The 10820-nt window shown below is 42.8% G+C and overlaps 1 protein-coding gene across 3 annotated transcripts in view; it reads right to left on the bottom strand.

Moving 5' to 3' along the window:
- Positions 1 to 10391, bottom strand: part of FGD4 (FYVE, RhoGEF and PH domain containing 4) — a 110986-nt gene extending 100595 nt beyond the window's left edge. For 2 of the 3 annotated variants that reach the window (XM_044433959.1, XM_044433961.1), the window contains exon 1: positions 10097 to 10391. In XM_044433959.1, the coding sequence (XP_044289894.1) occupies positions 10097 to 10268 (172 nt within the window). In that variant the 5' untranslated portion in view covers positions 10269 to 10391. The remainder of the gene's footprint in view (positions 1 to 10096) is intronic. The other variant, XM_044433958.1, reaches the window with a different exon arrangement.
- Positions 10392 to 10820: the final 429 nt, after the last annotated feature.

Below are 10820 nucleotides of genomic sequence, written 5' to 3'. Positions count from 1 at the left end.
CTTTAGAAGGCCAGATCCTGAAGATGAAACTCAAATACTTTGGCCACCTAATGAGAAGGAAGGACTCCCTGGAGAAGACCCTAATGCTGGGAACAATAGATGGCAAAAGAAGAAGGGGACGGCAGAGAATGAGGTGGTTAGATGGAGTCACTGAAGCAGTTGGTGTGAGCTTGAGTGGACTCTGGGGGATGGTGGAGGATAGGAAGGCTTGGAGGAATGTTGTCCATGGGGTCGCGATGGGTGGGACACGACTTCGTGACTAACAACAATGTTTTGTTATTTCAAATAGTCATGCGTTTATACAGGAGAAAGGAGCGGATATGCCAGTTAGAAACTGGGCAGCTCCAGGCAGAGGGCTGCTAGCACTGATAAGCAAAGGGCAATGTGCAACTATTCCATCCTTTCTTCTCTAGCAGATTTTTGGTAGTATGAAAAAGACAGAATGGTAGAAAATATACTGGAGGGCTACCAATTGAAGAGCCCCTGTTAAATTCTGTGAATGAGGCAATAAAAGCCTCATTTGGAAACACCAATACACAGATGGAACTAATCATCAAGACCTGAATTAACTTACCAAATTTATCAGAGCTACAAAAGCAATCAGCAACAAGATAACCATGCACTGAATATATATTAACCAGTGATAACTGAAAAGAAATATTGACTTAATAGGTGCTAAATAAAATTCAACAGTACATTTCTGACTCAAAGGACATCCAAGGTGGTTTATAATAAATGAATAACCATTTCAAAAAGAGAATGATGAGTTTAACCATTGCAACACACAGGAAAAGCATAAACCAATAACCAGCAAAAGTGTTTTCTATTTTTAATATTCTAGTTTTATTATTTTTATGTCCATAATACAGTTATTAAAACCTCTACATATAATCTATAAGAAGTGGTCGAGCAATTTTTGCTGTATGTATAATTCTAAGCACCTCCTTTCTAATTTATTTTAAAGTAAAAATCTACAAGGCACGAATGGATTTAACCTCTTACCTCACCTCCCACCCACATTCTTTGTCACACAAAGGGCAGACTCTCCACAAACCATCACTACATCTTAAGAGCTCTTGGGACACAATATCAAGCCCCCTCATTCCTGCCTTCTATTCCATAAGAGTGAAAAAGAAGAGCTTTCCATTACAGCTCCACTTCATGGCCACGTATGGGCCTTCAATTCATGAGGGAGTTACAGAACATTAACTCATCCTCAGATTCCAGTGTGTGCTAGCTGCTGCTCTGGGTGCAGAGACAAGAACAGAGGTATTGGCAGAGATATCAATAGGATTGAACCTCAGGACCTTGCAGGCCGGAAAGGCCTAATGAACTACCAAGGAGGGGCAGGTGTGGGAAGCAGCAGTAAAAGATCCCCTGTCAACACCTGACCAGGCATAAGAACACTGGAAATCACAGGGGCTGATGCCACTGCTGCAGAATCTTATTTTTCAAAGCACGTTATAGTTAGAAGCTGGCTAACCATGTACATTCTAAGAGATTTTCAGAGAAAGTACCATAGATACTTCAACTTATTTCAGAACTGTGCACATTTTAATATAGCTTAATCCAATAATTTGTGGCGAATTGGGATATTAAAACAGAAAAACCAATTTATGTTCATTTTTTACTTCTTCCGTTCTGAACCCTTGAAATAAAAAAATCTAGAAATCTGATTTATGGACATAGAGTATGTAACCCTTAAAAATTTAGGGCACAATCCTGTTGGTTGCCATGCCTGTAAGCCCCTGAATTTGGAGACATATTACCATCCTTCACAGAGTAAAAGGAGTAAAGGAGGCTATATCCACCTCCCCAAACTTCCCGCTCTGCATTTTTAGTCAGCCCTTTTCAGCTAACCACCTGGAGTACTTTGTGGAGGGAGATGCAAAAGACACCGTTCATATGCTGCCCTTCCAAAGTCTCCTCCTGTCACATCAGAATGCTCCTCCCCTTGAACTTATTCCCATGGTTAACTTCCCAACCACAGAGAGACAGCTAGATACCATATTGACTGCAAGGTAAGGGAAGAAAGCAAATCAAAGTGCAAATTTCCAGCTCCAAGGTAAGAATTATGTTTCCATTCAAAGATCTGGGAATCCAAGGTATCATATGGCCCTGCAGACAATGTCTAGGACAGTGATGGCGATTTTAGAGACCAAGTGCCCCAACTGCAACCCAAACCCCACTTATTTATCGCAAAGTGCCAACACTACACTAAAACCTGAAAACTGAGGTTTTTGTTTAGAAAAAACAACTCACAGCAAGTCCAAGCAAATATATCTATATCCTTGGCAGGGCACTGACAGGCCATGCAAAAGCTTGAACGTGTTGTGACTAATTAGTCGCAGCTTGTGACATTATCACCTGGCGCCACTACTCCTTTCCGAGCATACGCATGGCCCCTATGCGCGCTGTTAGCTGATGCCCGACTGCTGGGGTGATGCTGGGACGACTTGGCTAGCACACCAACAGAGAGGGCTCCGCTTGCCCGCTGTGGCACACGTGCCATAGGTTCACCACCATTGGACTAACCCTACCCTGGTGCACTCCCCTAACCCTAATATAGGGGTAAAATATCATAGAAAAGAGGGCGATTTTGAAAAAGCCTTGAGTAGCTTTTTCTGCACAGCTCAAAACTTCTACCCATTCTAAACACATTCCAACCATCAAAATCATGCCAGGACAGCTCATTTTTAAGCCTAACCCAGTGATGGTGAACCTTTTAGAGACCAAGTACCCAAACTGCAACCCAAAACCCACTTATTGCAAATTGCCAACCCTACAATAAAACCTGAAAACTGAGGTTTTAGTTTAGAAACAACAGCTCACATTCAGTCCAAGCAATCCTTGGCAACGCACTGATCAGCCATGTGAAGGCTCGGACGAGTCGCAGCTAATGCAGCACCAGGCAATGACGTTACTCCTTTCTGAGGATGTGCATGGCCCCTATGTGTGCTGCTATCCGATGCTTGGCTGCTGGGGCGCTGCTGAGGCAACTTGGCTTGCATGCCGATAGACAGGGCTCTGCGTGCCTGCTGAAGCACGCATGCCATAGGTTTGCCACCACTGGTCTAGGAGGTATGAGATAGCTCTCTTAAATGTTATATTCCTTATGCAATAAAGAAATGTGTATTCATTTAATTCCAAACAAGAAAGTTTTATAGCAGTTACCAGAGAGACTATAGTTTCTTAATAACTTCCATTTTTTTCAGTTCAATCGAAATGATTTACTCGTCACATTTATGGTACTCAACATGGCCTCCATTGCAATGAAATATTTAAAAATCAATTTGCAGAGCACTGAAATATAATAGGTTATTGTATTTAAGTTGCTATACCAAAAATAATGCAATTCATTAAGTGGAACAAGAACTGGTTGATAATATACCTATCTTCAAAAATGATAGACAGATCACAATAAGAGTATTTGATGCTGACTTCCTTGAATAAAATAATTTGAACCAATATAGTCATAGTAATGAGTAAATAGCCACATGCTAAAAACTAGTGGGCCTATGAATGACTGAAGATGCATTCTACCAGTTCAGTACATTTCGAAATGTATCAGAATTCGGTCCTATAACAACATTCAGCATTTTTACTATAGTTTATGCACTGAATTCCTTACAAAGGTATTTCTTGATGGCTAAATATTATAAAACAGAAACCTCAGCTATTTCCAAGCATATACTACCCAGATTAAACAATTAGGGATTTTAGGTGTATGAGAAGAAATGGACTTGTCCATTTCGATAGTTATGTTCCTAATGAAAAATAGAGACTCCTCTTTAGGCTTATCAATTCCGTATCTTCAGTATTCTCTCTGTAACGTTCAAATTCAATCTTTCTTTATAACTTTACAAAGTAATATGAACAGCTGGAGTATGTAGGAGGTTTTAATATAACTCCCCCCCCCGCTCTCTCTCTCTCACACACACACACCCCTACCTTAATTTTATTTTCTATTGTACTTGATTTTAGAATGCTTTGTGTTATAAAATATAACATAATTTTATGTTATATAGATTTCTCTATTTCACTTGCTAACTTGGATTTTCCTTGATCAATACAACTTGAAACTCAAATTCTGAATCAGATTGGTCACTGAAAAAAATCCAAATGGAAAAAGTACAATACAATACTCAGCAAGCATCTAGATGAATTACCTAGAATACTATGGATTCCCAGCCAGCATGGGAACCCAATCTTAGGCATCTGATCTCACATAGGATTTTCTGGGGGCTGCATACTTATAAATGGGCAACCAATTATGCCCCCTCTTAACATGGTAAGGGTGAATTAAGACTTTCAGAAAAACCGAGAGCCATGCTGATAGGAGGCCAGACTCTCTCACTACTCTGATCTCCTAGCAGTCACCTAGGGTATAATGGTTAAAGCTGAGGCACCAGCCTAAGATGCATCCATCCTCTTCAGGGATAATAGTCGTATCAGCAGAAGGTAATGGATAACTTTAATGGTGATGGGGAGAGAGAAAGTCTTGAAGAGCAGGTACTGGGTGGCAGCAGCAGTTTAAGGTAACAGTGGCAAGGGATCTTTCAAAGACAGTGGCAGTAACGTTCACGCTAACTCTGGTTACTACTGCACAGAAGACAATGCTAACCACCTCTGAATATTTCTTACCTTGAAAAAACCTGTGATGAAACAACTCAAAATGAAACAAAAGATAATGCCAGAAGATGAGATTCCCTGGTTGGAAGGTACTCTACCAGGTCTTGCAGAAGAGCAAACACTCTCATTAACAATGCAATTAGATCAAAAAGAAATCTAGTGGCTGACATGCACAAAGGTGAAAGTCTGATGCTGCACAATGTAACTGGAACATGAGAAGAATAAATCAAACTAGAAACTGTGAAGCAAGAAATGCAACTGTTTAACAACATGGTACTTTGTGTAAGAGAACCAAAATGTACAGGAATGGGACATTTTCAGTCTGACAAACAAAATGTTTTGCTCTGAAAATGACGATTTCAAAAGAAATGAGCAGTTCTCCTACTGAGGCAAGATTGACACCAACACTAAGGGGCTATAATGCAAAGTCCTACTGAATAATATTAACCAGAATTATCAGAAAACCTATCAACATAACCATTATTCAAGTCTACACTCCAACAACAGATGCTGAAGAAGCAATTGAAGTTTTTATACAAGCATCCAAGTGGAAATTGGTAACACACCAAAATAAGACATGCTAATAATAACAGGTGACTAGGATGCACAAATGTTCATAGAATTCTGTGAAGCACCCAATCTGTTTATTGCAAACATATACTGCAGATTACCATTTGGATGACTATACATATGGATAGTATCAGATGGTCAATACAGAAATGAAACAGATGAAACAACGGGAGAGACATGACAGAGAAGCTGTACTCTCCCTCCAAAATAAAACCAGGAGCAGACTGTGGTAATGACCATGAAGTATTAATATTAAAAATCAGAGTAAAGCTAAAAAAGATGATCATCATATTACCGGCAAAAATCAACAATGGACTCAAAGGCCACCTAACAAAAGCAAAAAGAAAGAGCAAAAGCAGGACTGCAGCTGAGCATTAAGAAAACAAAAATCATGAAAAGAGAAGAATTACACCATTTGAATGCCAATAATGAAGAAATTTAAATTATGGAGGTTACTGCATACCTTTGCTCAGTCATCTATTCAAAATGAGACTTCAGCCAAGAAATTTAAAAGAGAGTGAGATGAGTAGCAATGAAAGAACAGAAGAGATCATCAAGCGTGAGGGTATTTTACTGGAGACCAAGGCCAAGATCATCCACACAACTGCATTCCCAACGGATGTGAAAGCTGGACAGTGGAGAAAGTTAACAAAGTAAATTGATGTATTTGAAACAGGGCGCTGAGGAGAGCTTTGCAAATACCCTGGACTGGCAGAAAGATGAACAAATGGGTTCTTAATCATATCAATCTAGAACTTACCCTGGAAGCAAAAATGACAAAACTGAAGCAGTCATACTTCAGGTGCATCACGAGAAAGCAAGTCTCACTGGAAAAGACAATAATGTTAGGGGCAGTTGAAGGCAGAAGAAAAAGAACAAATATGAGAGGAACTGATTCCTTAAAGGAAGTCACAGCCTTGAGTTTACACAAACTAAGCAAAGTTATCAACGACAGGACAAGTTGGAGGGCATTCATTCAGAGGGTCATCATAAATTGGAGATGACCTAATGGCACATAACAAAGCCAATTATGGTTTTTTTCATTGTGATCAGCAGCTCTGAAGTGATAATTTCCCTTGTGTTCAAAGGCTACATTATCTTTATTCAGAAATGCTTTAGGGTTTTCCCTTTCCAGTATAACAAGCAGTGCTTTTTTTGTAAGAAAAAAAGGTACCAGAACTCATGAAATTATTTACCTTTCACACGTAGTCAATCACTGTACACACACCCACACACGTCAGTTGTGTAATGAAACATAATGGTCGCTGGCTGCAGTAAGCACTCAGCACGTGACCACACGACCAATCACAAGCCGAGCAGCACCATCACAACCAGCGCGGACGAAGCACGCATGCATCGGACTCGACCACAAGCAGCCTGCATGCACTGTTTTAATGATTTTGCCGCCGACCTGCTACACTCAACAGGGCGATTCAAATCCACGTGGACCAAACATCAAATTTTCAAAAGTTACTTTTAAAACTTGGAAAATCTGTCAAAAAAAAAAAAAAAGGTGCCGGAACTTTGTTTCAGTGCATTCTATGACAAAAAAAGCACTGATAACAAGTATAGATATAATTCTTCCCAATTATTTTCTTTCATCAAAACTCACACAGAAGCAGCTTACAAAGGGGATGCTGTAAATATATGCTGCAAATAAAAATCCAAAAAAAGCACTAAATTTCTGTATAAACAGGAAATAGAATAATGGTAATTCCCCCACACAGTGAGCCATCTAGTACTCTGAATACAGAAGTGCTGTAGTTGTAAAAATTCTCTTCCCCCGAGAAATAGTTTAAATAGCTGACATCTTTCTAAATGCCTTACATGGGAAAAATATTTGCTTTTATGTTTGCTGTTTATTTTCATTGCGACAATGACCATAGTACTGAAAAGTATGTACTTAAATTGGGTGACATCACAGGAACATAGGAAGCTGCCTTATGTTGGGCTGGTAGTATAACACGATAGCCCCCTGTAGCTTATTTCACCTGCAGAGAATGTGAGGTATACGTAGCTGCCATTTTGAATATTCAACTCGGACTTGGAGATTGTATGTTGTATGAACCCAGCAAGCATACATAATGTGAAGGTCAGCCATGGTCTGTTTTATGGTTAGAAAAGGGTTGTTTAACTCTTCCACACTTGCTGGGTTCACAGCATGACAATCCCCAAGCTGGAGTTGCATATTCAAACTGGTGCCTATGTACACTTCAGTTTGGCATGAGTTAAATAAGTAAATAGCTTACAATGTCCTGGAGTGTGACTCTCAATCCAGTCATTGAGTTAGACCATGGGTCCTCAAACTACAGCCCATGGGACGGATCCAGCCCACCATGGCCATCCATCTGGCCTGCGCCGCAGTTAGCAGCCTGTGCTTGCTGCGTGGGCAGGAAGGTGGTGGCTTGCTCACACGGAGAGGGTTTTGGACTCGCTGGGAGATCTCCGAGCGAGCCGCTGCCGTGCGTGCCCGATGCCGCCTCGCGCATGCCCAACAGCACCTCACCGGCCCACACCCCCCCCCAGACACCCCCACCTCAGTGGTCGCCGCAGCCTTTCAACTGGCCCCCTTTTCAAAAAGTTTGAGGACCCCTGAGTTAGACCATCAAGTCCATCTAACCCAGCATTGCTGACACTGACTGGAAGCAGCTATCCAAGGTTTCCAGTAGGAGCGCTTCAGAATCTGTCTGGAGATGCATTGTAGCTGCAACACTCTCTAAACAAATGTGTTCTGCTGCTGAGCTACATCCCTCCTCTTTACTTCCTCAAGGTCTAGCTCACCTTTCACAAATGGAAAAGAAGGAAGGAAGGAGGAAGAAAGCAATTAACTGAACAATGCTAAACAAATATCTTATCTTGCTGGTACCCAGCCTAATCTGGGTACAGATGAAATTTGCATGCACAAGATATTTTCTTAGGGCACTTATAGACAGAAGGTCACTTCCAGAAGCTATTCCCAAGATGTCTACCAGCACTCAGATAAGTGCAGCCCTTGACAGGGATATCCTCTATCCCATGTAAAATTATGGGGGAAGAAGACTTGGCTCAGATCAGGATAGCAAATACTTTTAAAAGGTGCATTAGAAGCAGCCAAGTGCTAGACAAATTAAGAGAAATAAAAATCAACGAAACTTCTCCCCCCACCCATGCCATCAATATGCATAAAGGGCTTGTGATGCACTTCCTGCTGATGTTACATGATGATTTTATTCAACAGGCACCCATTATACATTGTCCACACCAACTGCAATTAAAGGCCAGAATCAATACTGTGCAGCAACTAAATAAAGAGAGCTGCAATTTTATGACAATGAAATTCAACTGTTTGTTCAACTTCTGGAAAATGACTAATGCCTGGGAATGTCCTTGGAAAAGATTAGAAGCATCTTTATCCAACATCCGGAGGACTTCTATGGCAGATGGGCTTCCATATCTTATCAATAATACTTAAATATAGCTCACTTTAGTATGAAGACCAAACATGCCTTAACAGTAAAGTACATTGCCCCAATCTTTTAATAAGCAAGTCCTGCTCTCTAAATCTGCTAGCTTCAGATAAAACTCAGGAAGTTCAGATTCAGTCGAACCAAAGTTCTAACTGCAAAATCATGGAAGCTCTCAGTATCAAGCCAAATTGGCCTGACACTTGTGCTGTTCTGCAAACTTTGTTGCATATACACAACACTTGGGCATTTGATAAAACTAGCCAAATGCCCAAGTAGTTTGTAAAAGTATCCAGTGTTCATTTAAGAAGGATTTAGCAGAACTAGCAGGAAAGAGCATAGAAGCATGGAGCTTAGATCAGAAGGGCCTGGGCACTATGGTGCTGATTTGCCCAGAGCAAAGGGAAGTTTTAGGGTTGGTTGGTTCTAAATGGTTTGCTCACTGAAGCATAGGAGTGTTAAAATTTACTTCAACACATCCATCTTTCAGGGCCTTCCTAACTGAGAAAGTTAAGTCCCAGTCGATCAGCAGAACCTGCATAGGACTAAACTGCACAATGTAATATTGTATACAAGAAATACTTTTCACCCAGTGTTTGATGGTGTGCGGGGGGGGGGGTACTTAGCATAAGGCAAGCTAAGATAAGCAGCGATTTCATCTTTTAGCCGGAGCAATTTAAACTTGCATTTCCACTGAACCCCATGAATCTGCTTCACTAATTTAAACTATGCCTTTACAGGGCTTCAACTCAACAGTTCAGCTATACAGAAGAGAACAAATCTAAGGCAAATCGAATCTGTCTTTAATTCCTAAAGTCTGAGGAGGGGAGGGGGCGGCCAGTTATAATTATGCCATGTAGCACCAGCAAGAGAAAAAAACGCGGCTATTGCTTCCAATGTCGCCATAGCGCAATTTTATGCACGTTTACTCTCTCTCACACACCCCCCACCCTAGCAATATCAGCATTCCCCAGCCGGCAAATGGGGCAAGTTATAGGGCTTTTTAATGCCTAAACACGCACAGGACTGTGACCGAAACTCCAAACAATTGTTTGTTTTATAAAAGAGGGCGTGTCTTAAATATAATATGCATAATGCACGAATTAATTTATAATATGCATTAATCGTTAAGATGCCGCAAGATTGGTTCCTGGTTCTGCAGCAACTAAGCAGAGATACCCTTCTGATCATGGTTTATAGCAACTTATTAAAAGGACCGCTCAGATTTTATTTTTATTTTTTTGCACCACACCCACAAAGAAAACAGGGAAAAGGGTAAGCCCGCGGGAGTTCGCCCTGGCTGCATTTCACTTTTTACCTCGGCATGACCTGAGACCCAGAGCCGCTGGGCGGGACACAAGGCCCGCGAAGACGCTGCAGGAAGGAAAGAGGAGAGGAGAGGGCAAAGGTAGGTCCCGGCTCACAGCCAAAGGGAGAGGCCGGAGGTGTACCTGCAGTCGCTGGGCCCGTTTCCGTCCCAGTGTCTCGCTTTTGCTCCTGACGGGAAACAGGCGGCGTGCCTGCGGTTCCCTGGAAGAAAACCAAGGCAGCGCTGTTGAGGGTAGAGCTGGATTTCCTCCGGATGGCCATCCGCCTGAAGTTGGTGCTCCCGGGGCCGTTCATTTTCTCCTCTCGTCGTCCCTGCGCCGTGCCTGACAAAGGGGCGACAGCCGGCCCTGCCTCAGCCCCCGAGGGGGCTCGCGCCGCTCATCTGCGGCACGCACGGCCGCCTCAGCTGAGGGACGCGTCCTCGTCCTGCGAAGTGGTTTAAAAATAGTAATCGCGAACGCGTGTGTGGCGCTGCCCGCCTCTGCGTCCCGCCTCGCGCCGGAGTGCTGCGAAGTGGCCTTGAGGGACAGACAACTCTGCCCTGCCCGAGACCCCGCCCCAGAGAGTGGGGGCAGGAGGAGGAGGAGGAAAGGCGGCGGCGGCGGCTTGAGATCGCCTTGAAATTCCCGCTCTGGGTTGGCCGTGCGCCAGAGCGCGTGCGCCTGCTTGCCGCTCTTAAGCTCCTCACCTGTCAGGTGCGACAGGTGGGAGGCAGCGCGAGCGAGCGAGCGCCTCTCCCCGCGGGTGGCCGCACGAAGAAACGACGGAGGTTCTGCATGTGCTTCCCACCCAAGGCTGTGTAAACTAAGTGGAGACGGTCTCCTCACAGGAGACTCATTTGGGTGC

The sequence above is a fragment of the Varanus komodoensis genome, unplaced genomic scaffold (genome assembly GCF_004798865.1).
Source record: "Varanus komodoensis strain SLA01 unplaced genomic scaffold, ASM479886v1 scaffold27, whole genome shotgun sequence".
Taxonomy (NCBI): Eukaryota; Metazoa; Chordata; class Lepidosauria; order Squamata; family Varanidae; genus Varanus; species Varanus komodoensis.
Note: the sequence above shows the minus strand (reverse complement) of the source record. Positions and strands in the feature narration are given on the sequence as shown.